Source organism: Sebastes umbrosus, chromosome 24 (assembly GCF_015220745.1).
Source record: "Sebastes umbrosus isolate fSebUmb1 chromosome 24, fSebUmb1.pri, whole genome shotgun sequence".
NCBI lineage: Eukaryota > Metazoa > Chordata > Actinopteri > Perciformes > Sebastidae > Sebastes > Sebastes umbrosus.
In genome coordinates, this window is record NC_051292.1 from 8,317,920 (window position 1) to 8,335,793 (window position 17,874).

Below are 17,874 nucleotides of genomic sequence, written 5' to 3' on the forward strand. Positions count from 1 at the left end.
CCTAAAGTGGTTTCAGGTTTAGTTTTAAAGCTCTCCCATAAAGTGAGTTATTAAAGAGATTTTACAAGGTAAACAATATTGACAAAAGCAAGATGTGTGTGTGCCTCTTTAAACACAGGGCCTCTCCACACCATTAATCAAGCGCACCGCCTATCACTGGAATATAAACTGGAGCTAGAAAAACACCCTGAGAATATGATTAAATAATGATAAATAAAACAGAACGGGATCTGAATTGTAATTTTTACAGCCATGTAGCATTATATTCAACTTTAAAGAGCATCTATTGTGCATTTTTCCCTTTCCTTTAGTGTGTCATGTAGTTTTTTGTGCACGTAAAAGTTCTGCAAATCTACAAAGTCCACACGAAAAGGGAGTTCCTCTCCCCCCACAGAAACACTGCTCCTGAACTGCCTGAAACGCCTCGCTTGACAGCCCGCCTTTTCTTCCGTAACGTGGTGATGTCACCAAGTAACACATTTGCATGATACCTGCCTAGCGGCTAGTTTGGAACGTCCTTAAACAAAGCTAGTTAGAGCGGAGCTGCAGCGGAGTCCGAAGAGTTTGGTTCGGTTGACAATCACAACCCCAAACACAAGTATGCACCTGAAAATAAGCATAATAGGTCCTCTTTAAAGCGTTGGGTTTGTTTGACTTGTGTCCCCCACAGTCCCCGTGGCTCCAACCCAGCGTCCTGAGAGTGTGTGCGAGCGATGGAGGGCCAGTCTGATCGAGCACTACGGTGGGACACCAGAGCCACAACAATACGTGCCTCAGTGTGAGGAAGATGGACTATTCAGGTACACGCCACACACAAAAAAACAGTTGAAATTGTTTTTTAATGACAAATGACTTGAAAAAGGGAATTGTCTCTCTCAGTCCGGTCCAGTGTTATGGAGAGACCACTTACTGCTGGTGTGTGGACCAGGACGGGCGGGAGGTTCCTGGTACCCGATCGAATGATGTCGTCAAACCTGCATGTAAGTATCTTTTCACCTGTACGACATGTCGTGGTCAAAATTACATTGAATGTTTGTTTTTTTTAACCCGTCCAATCCTGTCCCAGGCCTTCCCTCAGTGGCCCCGCCCACCGTGCGCCCATTGCCCCGCCCAGATGTGACTCCTCCGCCAAACACTGACATCACACTGCTGTACGCTCAGGGACAGAAGATAGGAGCGCTGCCTCTCAACGGGACCAGACTAGATGGAGCCCGGTCCAAAACACTACTGACTCTACATGTAAGAGATGAATGGATACACACACGCTTCCATACATACATTTTTACTTCTGGTATCTATTTTCTTATGGTTCTTATGCACATAGATAATTCCTGTGGTTCTTTGATTATTTAGAAAGATGCATACGTAACAGTTTCAGTTCCCCATTGGAAAAAATAGACTGTATACTGTAGTGTCTGACAGCAAGGTAAAGCAGTGAAAATAGTCTAAATATATCGTACGCTTAAACTGATATTGATTTTTTTAGGTGTCAGCCGTCATCTACTGTAGGTAATACACTGACTATGGATAAGTACCTCATACAACCCCACTTCAAAACACCCAAACTATCCCTTTAAGAGACAAAACTGGAAATAGAACAAACAAAAAGGGGCGAGCCGCATGATGTGAATACTGATACGGCTCTAGTAATGTTGACATATCTCATTATGTGTATGCTTATGTTCATGTGTGTGTGTCCAGGGTTCCATAGTTGTCGGTATAGCCCATGACTGCAAAGAGAACCAAGTCTATTGGACAGATTTGTCTGCGAGAACAATCAACAGAGCTTCGATGGCGACTGGTGCCGAGCCAGAGATCCTCATTAACACAAGTAAGAACTCACACTTCTTCACACACTCCTTCATTTTCTATTATAAATGTATATTTTTAAATGATCTCAAAATTCTCTATGTGGTGTCCCTGCTTTATGTAGATCTGGTCAGTCCGGAGGGTTTGGCGGTGGACGTCAAGCGTAGGTTGATGTTCTGGGTCGACTCGAACCCCGACTTGATCGAAAGCGCCAACCTGGACGGCAGCGGGAGGCGGACGCTGTTTGACACAGACTTGGTCAACCCTCGAGCCATCATTGTGGTCTCCTCCACCGGGTAAACACCCTCCGTCCATCTACCAGTTTGTCTTTTTGTCTTTCTGTCTTCTGGCATCCACAAACTTGAGCCATTCAACTTAAAAAACCTGCCACTTCTTAAGCCTTGGAACAGTTCAAAGGGATAGTTCTGGTGTTTTGAAGTGGGGTTGCATGAGGTACTTATCCATAGTCAGTGTATTACCTACAGTAGATGGCGGTCGGCAACACAGGAGTTACCAGCACGGGAGCAAAGCAATGTACTGCTGTGGACGGGGGCGGCAGCAAAACACATTATAGATACCTAAAAAAATCAGTTTAAGAGTACGCTATATTTAGAATATATTCGCCGGTTTTCCTTGCTGTGATTCAGCTATACAGTCTATGTTTCTGACGGAGAACTGAAGCTGTTATATGCCAGACTCCATTTAAAAAAACTGTAATTTTTGCTTTGCTCCCGTGGTGGTACTCCTGTCTGTTTCCTGTCATCTACTGTAGGTAATTCACTGACTATGGATACGTACCTCATACACTTCAAAACACCCAAACTATCCCTTTAACATGTACAAATCTCTTCCCTGAGCAAGAAACAAACAAGCGCCCACACACGCTCTCTCTCATCGCGGTCAAGTGTAACATCCTGGAGGTGCTCCACTGAGGCAGAATGAGACGCTGTATACAGAGAGGTTTAATATCAGGAGAGGACACACATGGTTTCCAGTCCATTACTATGACAAACACATTGAAGTCCTCAGACAGGCGATGAGTCAACAAGGCCTGCGTCTAATTCATTAGTACAGCAGATTATATTTAAAGCCATTTTGCAGACAGGATTCTTGTTGAGTCTGGTCACTAAACATGACTTCATCGGGATGATATCGCAAGGGGAATTGATGGGGTTTGGGTGGAGCGTCCCTTTTGGTAACGCCTGTTTGATAATTCTGGCTTTTTCTGACAGTGTTGCACCAAAACTGTGCCAAAAAAACTATACCGATGCTATTAATCCTGGACACATGCAATGAAAGCACGAGGCCGTTGTCGGTCAGCTCTCCAGGAACAACATCTGCTTTTCATCATTGCAGCTAATCGCATAATCAACATGTGTGTGTGTTTGTGTGTATTAATGCGGTCGATACGAGTGATTAAACGTAGCAGCAATAACCCAAATCATAAAATGTGTGTTTCACAATATTAGTTTTTGACAGTTTATTTTCTGACTGAATGCCAAGTATGTGTGTGTGTGTGTGTTCTGACAAACAGCCAAGTCCTAAAGGTAATTACTGCTTCACACGGGTACACTTATGATGAAGCATGTGCTCTGTGATTCCTGAGCCTGCACATGTTGCCCTCACACACACATAACCACACACAGCGAAGGCCGTGCACACACGTTATAAAAGCATGCGTATGAATGTCTCAACATCTGCTCTGCCATACCTTCATCAAATTAATTAACGTACAGACTCATACACACATGGCGTGTGTGTGAGCTGATTGCTCATGTGGTGTGTATTACCTGTAGTTCCCAGCGGACTGCCCCCACATGTACAACATCATCTACAGCGTGGCGTCATAAGCGGCCCACACACACACTCTGCCTGAAGCTCTGCTGTCATCCTGCTGTTACAAAAATATGATTTGATTCATTGCAGAATGACAAAAATGGAGGTATTTGAAATAGAGAAATGTGTTATTTGCGTCAGCCGGTGTGGTCCAAATCTTCTGACGTATACAGATGAAACACTTGGAGAGCTGGGGGTCAAAGGTCGCACGTTGCTCAGAGTAACCTGACCGTGACCTCATCAGCATGAGGCAGCTGGTCCCCTGAGCCTCGTGCCCTTGTACCTTTAGATACCCGCTCTTCTGTGTGTGTGCTTTTCCTCTTGTCTCTTTATATTAGCCAGATCGCAGCGCTCAGTACCAAAACAAGTCCATGCAAAAACACACAGCTGAAACCAATAGTTTTACTCGTCCACTTTAAAGGTGCTATTGATAACATTCAGCCGCTAGATGTAGCATTCTCCCTCCCCCGTTCAATTGCATTTACTTCACAACAAGTCGTTGCCAAACACTTCCCGGAAATCTCACCCATTTATCCGTTTTTTTTCCATGTCAATCCAGCGTCGTTTTCCTATTGGCTCACAGGCTTTGTTAGATGTAGGAACCAAATGTCAGATATCCTCCACAGAGATAAAACAAAAGATTAATTTTGGACCCACCAACGTTTTAAAAAAAATTAATTCACAATCAAAATATTTTTTTTCAGGAAAAGCCATACTTTTATTCGTCACCTTTCTCTGTAGATGTTTTTTTTTTTTCTTTTTAAATATTCGTCTGCATGAAAATGTTGACCTTTTAAAGTGGTCATCATAATGCGCATGCAGCCTAGATAAAGTTGAATGATTTGCAGAATGGTGTTAAAGAGATCCCTTCCTCCTGTGTTCCTCTCTGCAGTACTCTGTATTGGACCGATTGGAACCGAGAGGCTCCTAAGATCGAGAGTGCATCGGTGGACGGTCAGAACCGCAGGGTGGTAGTGTCTGACGGGATCGGTCTGCCAAACGCTCTCACGTATGACTCCTCTTCTGGACAAGTCTGCTGGGCCGATGCAGGTAAACACTACTACTACTACTACTACTACTGTCAATGTGACCACTAGTTAACTGCTGCTGCCATTACTACTAGGGAATTACTCTTTTTACTTGGGCCCCGATCACGCTGCGATGCGTCGCTATAAACGCTATAAACTTCCAACTACAATGATCCATGTGTTTCTTCTGCTCTGCGCGTCAGGTACGAAGCGTTTGGAGTGCGTATCCCCGGATGGTTCAGGTCGAAGAGTGGTCCACCCCACCGTCAACTACCCGTTCAGCATGGTCTACTACAGGAACCACTTCTACTACACTGACTGGAGGAGGTAGCCATCTTTACCTAGTCTTCATCTTCATTACCGATCACTAATCGATGAGCTGATCAGTACGAAGCACCCGCTGCCTCCTCGTCCTCAGTGTGTCTCTCTTGTCTTTCCTCTGCCTCGTAGGGACGGAGTGATCGCAGTGAGCAAAGACAGTAGTCAGATCACTGATGAGTACTTGCCTGACCAGCGCTCTCACCTGTACGGCATCGCCATAGCAACCACCAGCTGTCTATCAGGTATGTGTATTGTGAAATGAATGAATGCTGAACACACACACACTGTTCAGATGTGTAATTTTGGCTCTGTGTAATAACAACCAAACACACACACACATACACACACACACACACTTCAAGGTGTAGCAGACAGTGAGCTCATTGGTTTGTGTGCAGTGATGTCATCACATCAGTCAACTCCCAGCAGATGTCACCTTAACCCCGAAGGCTGCATTTACACAGAGACACTGCATTTAAGTCTAATGGAAAAAGCAGGACATATGAGCTTCTTACAGCGAAAGCAGCACGTTCAGTGTCTACACAGGATGTGTTCAGGCACAGCATTGAGTGTAGGGAACCCGCATGTCGGTAGACAATCTCCCTTTAAGGTACGTTTTGAACAGATAAAAAAATGGCAATTTTAATCCATTGACAGCAAGTAAAATCTGCATAAATGGATCAAATTAGGTATCAAATATGAAAGTAAATAATTACCAGTAAATGCAACCTTTGTTGTCTGCAGAAACCCACATTTGTGTTTCATCACCCTGCACCCAGAAAACAGTCATCACACAGCTGGCTTAGACCCTCTGCTCCACTGTGTGTGTGTGTGGTGACTTCACATCCAATACAGACACGAGAACAATGATTACACAGCTGCCTGCGACCCTCTACCTGTATTTTGTGTTTGTGTGCGTCACGTTTGATGTGTTGACGTGTGCAGATGGCTTCAAGTCCTTTTCAAAGCCTCGCGTTAGACACCTTTAAAGTACAAAGTAGCCCCCTAAACACAGGATAATCCCTAAAGTAGCACCTTGGCAGATGTGAGCAGAGAGTGTAATATCTGCTCATGATAGAAGAGTTTGAACACAATTCAGTCTGACTCTCAGAACGGTCCGCATGACGGCCGTGTGTTGCTGTAAATGTCACGTCTGCGCGTCCTCTCGCCCCTCTCTAAAGCCTCCGACTAAATAACAGCCACTTGCTTCAAAGACGTGGACGCGTGGTGTAATTGTGACCATGATGACGGCTCTAAAACACACCAGGGAGCTGGTTGTAAGAGGCTTAAAAGCTGTTATTGTTGAATGCACGAACACCGACGCAACACATGCTCTTTACGGAGATAACTCTCAAGTTGTTAAGTGTAGGGCTTTGTTCAGGATGGAGGCTCTGTTTGTTCTGTCATTAGGCCACTGCAGCACTTAAGCTCTCATCCTGTTGGATTCACACAGGAAGAGAAAATCAGAGCTCTTCATTTCCACCTGGAGATTTAAACTAGAAGAAAACAGGTTTGTACTTCAACTAGAAATGTAATATATGTGTCATATAAGTTGTATTTTGTACTCTTAAATGTGTGATTTTTGTCTCAGGGAGCCACTAACGTCAGAGCGGCAGCTGCAGTATCCTTTGGTGCTAAAGTTCTGGGGCGATTCCTGATCAGAGGGCAGGACCACCTTAAAAAGAGCCTCCAGTGTCCCTCCGAAAAAACACTAGGACGCAAGATGGCCTCGTGCTGCCAGGTCGACCACCAGAACAAATTTACAACCCCTCCACTCACCTTAAAGATATAACCCCAAAATAAATGTTTTGTAAATTTGTTTTATACCTCATTTTTAGTTTGTTTTTTCTACTGTATTTTTGTACGCGAGTTGTTTTTTTATCGATTGAAGCTACAGAACAAATGAAATCAGATTTTAAAACGTATGCGAGTGTAGGTTCTTCTGTCCGTTAAAGCCAAAGAAGAATGACCTGAAACTGTTCGAGCCAAAGTTCTGTCGTGAAACTGAGCTTCTGATTTCTTTTTTGGTCGGCTGGCCACAGCGGCTTTTAAACTCAAGTGTCTTTATTTAGCTGTGGAATAAAAACAGGTCAAAAGAATGGTTAAATGTTTTGGGAATTTTTTTTCCTTTCTTGACGAGAATTAGACGAGAAGATTGATCAATCTTCTCATCCAACTCTTGGCAAAAAAGCAAATGAGCTTATTTTTCAAATTCCATAAAAATATGCTAAGTGGAAAATCATTGCCATTGTTGGGTGCGTGAAATCGTTTTTTTTGTAATCAGATTACTGCAATCTGATTCTCTGTAATAATGTATTTCCCTGAGCCCTGTGTGCCACGCTCAGATCAGTCCAGCCATATCTCTCTGCACTACTAATCTGTATTTCACACATGATGAAAGGACATTACATGCTTTTTTTTGCCAAATATTTTTTACTACTACTACTTCTCAAATCTTTATCTTTTTATAAGATGTGATATTTATAACAATAAAATGTGATTTGGTACTTGACAGGCTTTTTGGGGGATTGTTGTATTCTTGTTTCCATCCAGGTCTGATGCTAACGGAGGATAATAACCAGCAAACATCCAAGACAAGCACACAAGAAGCACAGGAGCCAAACTCTGTTCAGCTGTATTTATATATTTTCCCACACAGCGTCAACTATTTCAAAACAATGTCTTCTTCCATTTGCAAAAAAAAAATGTCAGTTTGAATATTTCATAAGCTTCTATGGTTTCTATGGAGATTACTAATCAATCAAAAACGATTGTACCGTGTTGTTGTGTAAACGTATCCATGCGGAAGTACAAAAATGAAAGACAGCATCTGAAAATTTGGCATCCAAATTCCCAATGTGATCGGTCTGATCTCGTGCAACAACGGAAAAAAACACAAATTAATTTATGTCCAACGCAGACTTTTCGTCTCAAAATCAAATTAAATCTCCCGTGGTTCAAGTCTTTCCGTTCCTCCGGCGTCCCCTCTCCGTCCTCGCTCTCATCTGCCGACCTTGCCCAGCCTGTGGTCCGTCTTGGGGTCGGCTATGATGGCCTGGACGGCTACGATGGCCTCGTTGATCTTGGTCTGGAGCTCCCTCAGCTCCTCGATGTGCAGTAGGCGCAGGATCTGGGCCGCTTCGTTCAGAGTGGCATCTGAGAAGAAATGCAATTTATATTTTAATTTGTTGCCAATATTAATCTGAGGGTTTTAACAGAAATTGTATATTTTCTCTTACTGTCTTCTAGTGTTTGAATTTGCAAAAAAGCAGCACTCACCTCCAGTGTCGAAACCCAAGACGTGCTTGTCTAAAGCTACTGGAATACCCTGGGAAACACAGGAACATATACATGTTATACATGACATGGCTCATTTAAACCACTCAATTCACTTTAAGTTTTTAATTCAATTACGTGTAAAATAGAAGAATCTCTAGACATCATTCTTGATACAAAATATATTGCAATACCTCTGTATTCTGGTTGGCTTTAGTGATGGATTCTGGAGAAAGTCTGTCCTGGATCAGAATACGAATAGCCTGGCAAAAGTACAGGAAAACACAGATTAGTATGACAATTTTTTATTAAAGTGGACCTATTATGCTTATTTTCAGGTGCATACTTGTATTTTGGGTTTCTACTTGAACATGTTTACATGCTTTAATGTTCAAAAAAAGCTTTATTTTTCTCATAGCGGCTGTGCTGCAGCACCTCTTTTCACCCTCTGTTTAAAACGCTCCGTTTAAGCTACCCCCCCTCCCGAAAAGCCCAGTCTGCTCTGATTGGTCAGCTGGCCTACTCTGTTGTGATTTGTCAACCAAACCAAACTCTTCGGACTCCGCTCCAGCTCCGCTCTAACTAGCTGTGTTTGAGGGCTTTCCAAACTAGCCGCTAGGCAGGTAATATGCTAAAGTGTTACTTGGTGACATCACAACGTTACAGAAGAAAAGGCGGGACTTCTAGCGACTTTGGGCTTTGTAACTTTGCAGACCTTTTACATGTACAAAAAACTACATAACGCACTAAAGGAAAGGGAAAAAGCACAAAGCATAATAGGTCCTCTTTAAATATTAAAAAACAAGTATATAAAGTCTTAAGAGCCTTAGTCAGGAAGACTTTTAAGAGAAGTTTAAAAGTATGAGTACACTCCCACCTTGAGCATAACCAGGTAGTCGTCATGTCGTTGGATCTTTAGGATGTTGGCCAGAGCCGTCACTCCTGCTTTGAATTCTGGTGAATTACCTAAAAGAAACAAGTGATGCTTTCACCTCGGATCAAAGAGATGAAAAAGAAATGGCAAAGTACAAGGACAAGCAGAGAAGTGTTCCTACTTACTGTCAAGGTTGAGGAGAGGGTCAACCACTTTGTCACTGTTGCTGGAGGCTGCCAGCGGCTCACAGTTCTTATACTTGTCCACTGAAGAGAGACACAATATAAACAGTGTGGCGTTATAGAGAATATACTAGTGAATCCAAACAGGAATATAAAGATTATTTTAGTTTTGACTTCCATTTGTTTATTGGTTTTCAACAGTTTCTGTCAAAGTATAACTTGACTGTGACTGATGAACATTATTTCTTTTATAATGTCTCCATCTACTGGGCATCATCAGTGTTACACCGTAGTGATACCTTACCATTGTCTCCATATTCATATCTTACAGCCAGACCCAGTAACCAGTCTACAGCCTCGTTCTTCTCCTGATCTCCAAAAGGACAATTCAGGTCCTGCAGGTACTGCACACAGGAAAAGGACACCAGACACATAATGTAAGAAAGTGCTGACAGCTCCACAACAGTGATGGAAATCCTATTCCTAATACCATTCATGTAAGCTTTAAAGGAACAGTGTGTAGGATTTAGGTGGCTCTATTGGCACATAAAAATGACAACAAAAATTAAACAAATCCCACATAAAATAAATAAAAAAGAAAATCGTAAAGTTATGACTTTATTCTCGTAATATTACGACTTCTTTTCTCATAAAGTTATGACTTTATTCTTGTAATATTCCGTCTTTTTTTCTTGTAAAGTTATGACTTTATTCTCGTAATGTTGCGAATTTTTCCCCCTGTAAAGTTATAACTTTATTTTTGTAATATTCCATCGTTTTTTCTCGTAAAGTTATGACTTTATTCTCGTTATATTATGAATTTATTCTCAAAATCTCAGATGTTTTTTCCCTCAATGTGGCCCTAATACTCCGTAGTACATTTGCACTTGGGCCCTCACTGCATTAGACTTATATACTTAGACTATAAACTGTGTTACCTTCATCACAATGCTCAAATGTTTTTGCAGCTCAAGACAGTTTTTTTTGCCTAAAATGGCTCTTTTGATAGTAAAGGTTGCTGACCCCTCTCCTACAACGCTTGGCACACGGGCGAAGTTTGCGTTGGTTGCAATCTGCAACCACACCTCTGGATGCCTCCAGATCCTACACACACTGCGCCTTTAAAGGGTTTTATTTTCAACAAGTCAAAGTTTGGCATTAGATAAAAAAAAAAAGTGGTGTTACCTTCTGGTAGGCTTTGGGCCAGTCTGAGCTGGGGATGTTCCTCAGGTTTCCTCTGTCCTCTATCTTATAATGTCTGATCTTCTGGTCCTCCAGCCACACAATGCAGTTCCTAAACTGGGTTTCATCTATGCAGAGGAGAAACACATAGTAGTTTGCACACTAATAAGCCAAATGGCTACAGTAGAGACACACTGAATAAACTATGCAATCTCAGCCTTCTTTGCAGGATTAAGATAAGGGGCTGCAGAGCAATTAGTGTGCTTTTTACTTCTACTAATTCTCCATAACATCTGCTAAATAGCTTTTACTTCACTGCTTTAACAGGTGTAAAAACAAAAGGTGCACACGTCCTTTAACATAGCCGAATTAAAATCTGGCTTATGAAATGATTGTAAAAAAAAAAATTATCTGGTGTCCTATCATATTCAGGATTTTAAGCCAAAAAGCATCTTAAAACTAGTGTTTTATGAATGGAGTCTGGCACTGCGTTGTCTCCACAGTGACAGAACGTGTAATACCTGTATACACACGTTAGCTGCTCAATGTTTAACAACCACATTTAAGAGCTCTTTGAAGGGTTTTTATCTCACCTGTGCTGTCAAATCCACCGGGGTTGTGATAATCTAACGCTGTCAGCTTTCTCCGAAACATTTCAACGTGTGTTTTTGTGTGTAAATAGCTGATTTCTTTAGTTTATATTTGTCTAGCTGGGCTGTTTGCTCTGCTAGCTGTCGGTGTGGGGCACTACGCATGCGCGGCCGGACATCCTATAACTTCCTGTTAAGATTTTCAAAATAAGATTCTCCTTACTGACCACCTGCACTACATGTAAATGCACTGTCAGTATTAGTGTGGCATTACCACAACAGCAATTTTTAAAGATATACCCTGTCCCATTTTTTTTTTGATACATATTGGTGTATTTTGGTTCAAAACTCTGATTTCATTTTGTATAATTTCTTACACATTAAAGGGACTGTTTGTAAGAATCAGAAATGCTTGTTAACAGCGACACCTTTGGCCGTTAAGTCAATTAAAGTCAGTGTCGGGCTCGCGCTTGTGTTCGCTCTACATAGACATGAACGAGCATCGCTCAACACAGTGAGGGGACACACGTCAGCTAAAAGCACAATATCACTCTATATTTCACCTGCTTGGCAGTAATGTTAGCTGACCAGACGAAGGTCTCTCCATGAATCACTGCTGATCCTAGTGTTGGCTTTTACGGCTTCAGCCTCCTGACCGCAGCCGGAGGGAACAGGGAAGACACCGGCACCCGGTCGGAGACGATAACGTAACCCGCCACTTCACAAGGAACGGGAAACCTCTGTTGGTCTGGAGGAACTGCAGCATTTATTTCTGCACAAACGTCCACTGTACATTCACTAGATATTCTCAGAGCTGCGAAGTCTTCTGCAGTGTGTAGTGTGCGCGCACGCACGTGAGGTGGAGCGAGCTGACTGCAGGCAGAGGAGCAGAGGAGCAGAGTACAGCAGAGACTCCGGCCCTGGAGACCAAAGCTACGACCAACACTGTTTAACAGACGGGCTTCACTAGATATAACTTTGCGGTTTTGGTGCTTCCTTGTGTTGGAGTCTTGTCTGGACAGTTTAGCCACACTCGAGCGCGAATATGCGAGCGCGCATGGGACACCGACTCGGGTGATTTATACATGTAAGAAGTTAGAAAGAGTCCCTTTAACATTCCTGCAGTTTTGTGTAGCATTTAACTCATTTCAGTGTTATAAATCATAATTGAAGGCAGCGATGATACTACTAAAAATGATTTAACTTAAAAATTGGAAACATAACTGAGGTGCCACCAGGAATTCTGACTCCAAATATGTTATGTTGGACTGCCTTAAATCTGATAAAATTATAAAGTTTTTTCAAAATAAAAGTGTAGTTTAATGCACTGAATTAAAATGTAATTCCTAATACCATCTCACAGAAAGGGGCACAAACTTTGGAAAAAAAATGACAACTTTATTACACTTCACATTTTAAAAAATGAGGCAAAAACCATCCAATGGAAATGATGCACTGGAAAAACTAAACAAAAAAAAAACAACTTCGGTTGATGAGTGTTGGTTTATGTGTCTGCGTTTATTTTCAGAAGGGCCTCATGCGGGGGTTAAGGGGCGGGGCTCTGTTGGGCGGCGTGATAGCTATGTCCAGGTAGTCCCCGATCTGGAAGCGCTGAGACTGCAACGTCATGGAGTCATCTGCGCCTTTCCTGCCGGATACAGTGTTGCCGATATCTTTCAACCTGTTAGGGGGGGACAGACATGTGTTTCAAAATACGGTTCACACAAATTCACCAGACCATTTAATAAGCAGGTGGCCTGCTGTTTGAGTGCGATACCAACCTGTACGGTTTCCCTCTGGGGTCGGGGTAAACGATGGCAAAGCTGAAGTGGGTCCCCTTTTTTCTGGCCTCTGGATACACTTCCTTCACCAGGCTTGTCAGCTCCTTCAGAGTAGCATCCATCCTGAAAAACACACACAGAATAGAGTCAAAAAACACTGACAAATGCTCTATTGACACATAATACGACAAAGAAAATAGAGTGAAATGTCTGCAACCTCACCATGTGTATATCTGGAGTTCGCTAGAGGGAACGTTGCCACGGGCGAATTCATCTGGTCTGTGGTGTCGGCCACTGTTGGTGGTGAATACTCGCAGCAGAAGGGGGCAGGTCTGCAGCAAAAATAAGCATTAAACAGAAGGGTATAAATAAAAAGTACACAGAATGGCAAGACAATATAGACAGGTAATCTAACAAATCTGAATCATTTATTTATTCATAAGTTTTATTTTGAAAGCTGGTAGAGTTTCAAAAGTTTGCTGCCCCTTATTGGTCACACCGACTATCTACAACACAACATTTTAGTGCCAATATACAGTAACGTTAGATATTAACAACACTATTGCTATCTTTAGGAGGGGTTGAAATTGGTAAGTAGTCATGATAGTATTACTATTAATAGTATCTGAATGTATATACATAAAGTATACACTTTAAGGAGCCGTGTGTAGCATTTGGGGGGCTATATTACCAAAAATTAAATATAATATTTATATGTTTCCGTTAGTGTATAACCACCTGAAACTAAGAATAGTTCTTTTCACATTGAATGAGTTTTTTAAATCTACATATAGTGGAGCAGATAGTGGAAAAATCATACCGATAGTGATACAAGCACCAAATTTGGCATGATGATTCCAGAGGGGGAATTAGTATTGTGATTAAGTTATATTATAAGTAATGAATTGGTATTGTGATTAAGTTATATTATAAGTAATGAATTAGTATTGTGATTAAGTTATATTATAAGTAATGAATTAGTATTGTGATTAAGTTATATTATAAGTAATGAATTAGTATGGATATTAAGTTATATTATAAGTAATGAATTAGTATTGTGATTAAGTTATATTATAAGTAATGAATTAGTATTGTGATTAAGTTATATTGTAAGTAATGAATTAGTATTGTGATTAAGTTATATTATAAGTAATGAATTAGTATTGTGATTAAGTTATATTGTAAGTAATGAATTAGTATTGTGATTAAGTTATGTTATAAGTAATGAATTAGTGTTGTGATTAAGTTATATTATAAGTAATGAATTAGTGTTGTGATTAAGTTATATTATAAGTAATGAATTGGTATTGTGATTAAGTTATATTATAAGTAATGAATTAGTGTTGTGATTAAGTTATATTATAAGTAATGAATTAGTATTGTGATTAAGTTACATTATAAGTAATGAATTAGTGTTGTGATTAAGTTATATTATAAGTAATGAATTAGTATTGTGATTAAGTTATATTATAAGTAATGAATTAGTATTGTGATTAAGTTATATTATAAGTAATGAATTAGTGTTGTGATTAAGTTATATTATAAGTAATGAATTAGTGTTGTGATTAAGTTATATTATAAGTAATGAATTAGTATTGTGATTAAGTTATATTATAAGTAATGAATTAGTGTTGTGATTAAGTTATATTATAAGTAATGAATTGGTATTCTGGATTGATAACAAATTTATATTTTGATAAGGATAATTATATCGGTAATTAATTTATATTTATGTATGACACAGATTAAGGGTAATAATAATAGTTAGAATAATTATTTGCATGTTTTAGTTTTCCCTTTAATAACACTGAAAAGGTTCAATGTGTGTTTCTGCACTAGCACTAGCACGCTAGCATTAGCACACCGCAGAAGCTACTATTCCCTCTCTGTTTATTAACAGGTGATGAGCAGAGCATGTTGCATCTTAAGTAGAGATGAACTAGTGCTGTATCTTTGTTATGATGTCTGTAGTTAGTCCTGAAGTCAAACAGTCTCCTAGGTAACAGTGAACTTACTGTTAGCATGTGTGGCTAGCTGAGCTAGCAGAGCAGAGCTAGCTCAGAGCTCATTCAGGAAAACAAGTTCACTGTATTACCTTTTCTCGGTCGATGGGCTTCTCAGGCTCCTTCTTGATCTCTTCCTGTGTAATCCGTGATTCAAGAGCCATTTCAGCGATGTGTTTAAAGCACTTTAGGAAACGTTACCGACCTTTAGCTTCAACCACCGTGCTGCAGCGGCTAATGAGAGCGAGGGCTGCTTCCGGTTCCGGTGGCCTTCTTCTTCTACGTTGGTGTATTATTGGTGGTTGGCAAACCATCTTAGAGGTGAATTACCGCCACCTACTGGACCACTGGAGTGAATATCTCTGTGTCATCTATCTCTGTACAGTGAATATCTTTGTTTTATCTATCTCTGTACAGTGAATATCTTTGTTTTATCTATCTCTATACAGTAAATATCTGTGTCATCTATCTCTGTACAGTGAATATCTTTGTTTGATCTATCTCTATACAGTAAATATCTGTGTCATCTATCTCTGTACAGTGAATATCTTTGTTTTATCTATCTCTATACAGTAAATATCTGTGTCATCTATCTCTGTACAGTGAATATCTTTGTTTGATCTATCTCTGTACAGTGACTATCTGTGTTGTTTACCTTTTGTACAGTGAATATCTTTGTTTTATCTATCTCTGTACAGTAAATATCTGTGTTGTTTATCTTTAGTACAGTGAATATCTTTGTTTTATCTATCTCTGTACAGTAAATATCTGTGTTGTTTATCTTTTGTACAGTGAATATCTTTGTTTTATCTATCTCTGTACAGTAAATATCTTTGTGTTATCTATCTCTGCACAGTGAATATCTGTGTTGTTTATCTTTTCTACAGTTAATATCTTTGTTTTTTCTATCTCTGTACAGTAAATATCTGTGTTGTTTATCTTTAGTACAGTGAATATCTTTGTTTTATCTATCTCTGTATAGTAAATATCTGTGTTGTTTATCTTTTGTACAGTGAATATCTTTGTTTTATCTATCTCTATACAGTAAATATCTGTGTCGTTTATCTTTTGTACAGTTAATATCTTTGTTTTATCTATCTCTGTACAGTAAATATCTGTGTTGTTTATCTTTTGTAAAGTGAATATCTTTGTTTTATCTATCTCTGTACAGTAAATATCTGTGTTGTTTATCTTTTGTACAGTGAATATCTTTGTTTTATCTATCTCTGTACAGTAAATATCTTTGTGTCATCTATCTCTGCACAGTGAATATCTGTGTTGTTTATCTTTTGTACAGTGAATATCTTTGTTTTATCTATCTCTGTACAGTAAATATCTTTGTGTTATCTATCTCTGCACAGTGAATATCTGTGTTGTTTACCTTTTGTACAGTGAATATCTTTGTTTTATCTATCTCTGTACAGTAAATATCTGTGTTGTTTATCTTTAGTACAGTGAATATCTTTGTTTTATCTATCTCTGTACAGTAAATATCTGTGTTGTTTATCTTTTGTACAGTGAATATCTTTGTTTTATCTATCTCTGTACAGTAAATATCTTTGTTTTATCTATCTCTGCACAGTGAATATCTGTGTTGTTTATCTTTTCTACAGTTAATATCTTTGTTTTTTCTATCTCTGTACAGTAAATATCTGTGTTGTTTATCTTTAGTACAGTGAATATCTTTGTTTTATCTATCTCTGTATAGTAAATATCTGTGTTGTTTATCTTTTGTACAGTGAATATCTTTGTTTTATCTATCTCTATACAGTAAATATCTGTGTCGTTTATCTTTTGTACAGTTAATATCTTTGTTTTATCTATCTCTGTACAGTAAATATCTGTGTTGTTTATCTTTTGTAAAGTGAATATCTTTGTTTTATCTATCTCTGTACAGTAAATATCTGTGTTGTTTATCTTTTGTACAGTGAATATCTTTGTTTTATCTATCTCTGTACAGTAAATATCTGTGTTGTTTATCTTTTGTACAGTGAATATCTTTGTTTTATCTATCTCTGTACAGTAAATATCTTTGTGTCATCTATCTCTGCACAGTGAATATCTGTGTTGTTTATCTTTTGTACAGTGAATATCTTTGTTTTATCTATCTCTGTACAGTAAATATCTGTGTTGTTTATCTTTAGTACAGTGAATATCTTTGTTTTATCTATCTCTGTACATTAAATATCTGTGTTGTTTATCTTTTGTACAGTGAATATCTTTGTTTTATCTATCTCTATACAGTAAATATCTGTGTCGTTTATCTTTTGTACAGTTAATATCTTTGTTTTATCTATCTCTGTGCAGTAAATATCTGTGTTGTTTATCTTTTGTACAGTGAATATCTTTGTTTTATCTATCTCTGTACAGTAAATATCTTTGTGTCATCTATCTCTGCACAGTGAATATCTGTGTTGTTTATCTTTTGTAGTGAATATCTTTGTTTTATCTATCTCTGTACAGTAAATATCTGTGTTGTTTATCTTTAGTACAGTGAATATCTTTGTTTTATCTATCTCTGTACAGTAAATATCTGTGTTGTTTATCTTTAGTACAGTGAATATCTTTGTTTTATCTATCTCTGCAGTGAATATCTGTGTTGTTTATCTTTTGTACAGTGAATATCTTTGTTTATCTATCTCTGTACAGTAAATATCTGTGTTGTTTATCTTTTGTACAAAGAATATCTTTGTTTTATCTATCTCTGTACAGTAAATATCTTTGTGTCATCTATCTCTGCACAGTGAATATCTGTGTTGTTTATCTTTTCTACAGTTAATATCTTTGTTTTTTCTATCTCTGTACAGTAAATATCTGTGTTGTTTATCTTTAGTACAGTGAATATCTTTGTTTTATCTATCTCTGTACAGTAAATATCTGTGTTGTTTATCTTTTGTACAGTGAATATCTTTGTTTTATCTATCTCTATACAGTAAATATCTGTGTCGTTTATCTTTTGTACAGTTAATATCTTTGTTTTATCTATCTCTGT

General features: G+C 39.0%; 3 protein-coding genes across 13 annotated transcripts in view; 1 reads left to right on the top strand and 2 right to left on the bottom strand.

Annotated features, from left to right (window-relative positions):
* Positions 1-7,506, top strand: part of nid2a (nidogen 2a (osteonidogen)) — a 54,630-nt gene extending 47,124 nt beyond the window's left edge. For 9 of the 11 annotated variants that reach the window (XM_037761834.1, XM_037761835.1, XM_037761839.1 and 6 more), the window contains 10 exons: positions 671-800; positions 880-980; positions 1,067-1,239; positions 1,702-1,831; positions 1,934-2,105; positions 4,538-4,695; positions 4,877-5,000; positions 5,124-5,236; positions 6,448-6,504; positions 6,586-7,506. In XM_037761834.1, coding sequence (XP_037617762.1) covers positions 671-800; positions 880-980; positions 1,067-1,239; positions 1,702-1,831; positions 1,934-2,105; positions 4,538-4,695; positions 4,877-5,000; positions 5,124-5,236; positions 6,448-6,494 — 1,148 coding nt within the window. In that variant the 3' untranslated portion in view covers positions 6,495-6,504; positions 6,586-7,506. Of the gene's footprint in view, positions 1-670; positions 801-879; positions 981-1,066; positions 1,240-1,701; positions 1,832-1,933; positions 2,106-4,537; positions 4,696-4,876; positions 5,001-5,123; positions 5,237-6,404; positions 6,505-6,585 lie in introns of all 11 variants that reach the window. The other 2 variants (XR_005205755.1, XM_037761836.1) reach the window with 2 other exon arrangements.
* A 112-nt stretch (positions 7,507-7,618) lies between these two features.
* On the bottom strand, positions 7,619-11,282 carry rtraf (RNA transcription, translation and transport factor). Its single transcript, XM_037761866.1, has 8 exons — positions 11,102-11,282; positions 10,512-10,636; positions 9,631-9,730; positions 9,330-9,410; positions 9,148-9,236; positions 8,465-8,533; positions 8,274-8,322; positions 7,619-8,150 (listed from the first exon to the last, which is right to left on the bottom strand). The coding sequence occupies exons 1-8, from the start codon at positions 11,160-11,162 to the stop codon at positions 7,996-7,998; spliced, it is 729 nt and encodes a 242-aa protein (XP_037617794.1). The 5' UTR covers positions 11,163-11,282; the 3' UTR covers positions 7,619-7,995.
* A 1,197-nt stretch (positions 11,283-12,479) lies between these two features.
* Positions 12,480-15,168, bottom strand: sap18 (Sin3A-associated protein). Its single transcript, XM_037761868.1, has 4 exons — positions 14,975-15,168; positions 13,102-13,211; positions 12,880-13,002; positions 12,480-12,779 (listed from the first exon to the last, which is right to left on the bottom strand). Exons 1-4 carry the CDS (start codon positions 15,044-15,046, stop codon positions 12,623-12,625), a joined length of 462 nt encoding a protein of 153 aa, XP_037617796.1. The 5' UTR covers positions 15,047-15,168; the 3' UTR covers positions 12,480-12,622.
* Between the last annotated feature and the right edge of the window lie 2,706 nt (positions 15,169-17,874).

Bases quoted from the DNA above. Each gene is read 5' to 3' on its own strand.
- sap18 (XM_037761868.1), bottom strand. From the start codon at position 15,046: ATGGCTCTTGAATCACGGATTACACAGGAAGAGATCAAGAAGGAGCCT. The intron at 13,212-14,974 runs GTAATACAGTGA...TTTTTGCTGCAG, and splicing joins AGCCCATCGACCGAGAAAAG to ACCTGCCCCCTTCTGCTGCG. The intron at 12,780-12,879 runs GTTGGTATCGCA...CCCCCCTAACAG, and splicing joins CCCAGAGGGAAACCGTACAG to GTTGAAAGATATCGGCAACA.
- rtraf (XM_037761866.1), bottom strand. From the start codon at position 11,162: ATGTTTCGGAGAAAGCTGACAGCGTTAGATTATCACAACCCCGGTGGA. The intron at 9,731-10,511 runs GTAACACCACTT...TCCTGTGTGCAG, and splicing joins GGCCCAAAGCCTACCAGAAG to TACCTGCAGGACCTGAATTG. The intron at 8,534-9,147 runs GTGGGAGTGTAC...TACTTTTGCCAG, and splicing joins ACTACCTGGTTATGCTCAAG to GCTATTCGTATTCTGATCCA.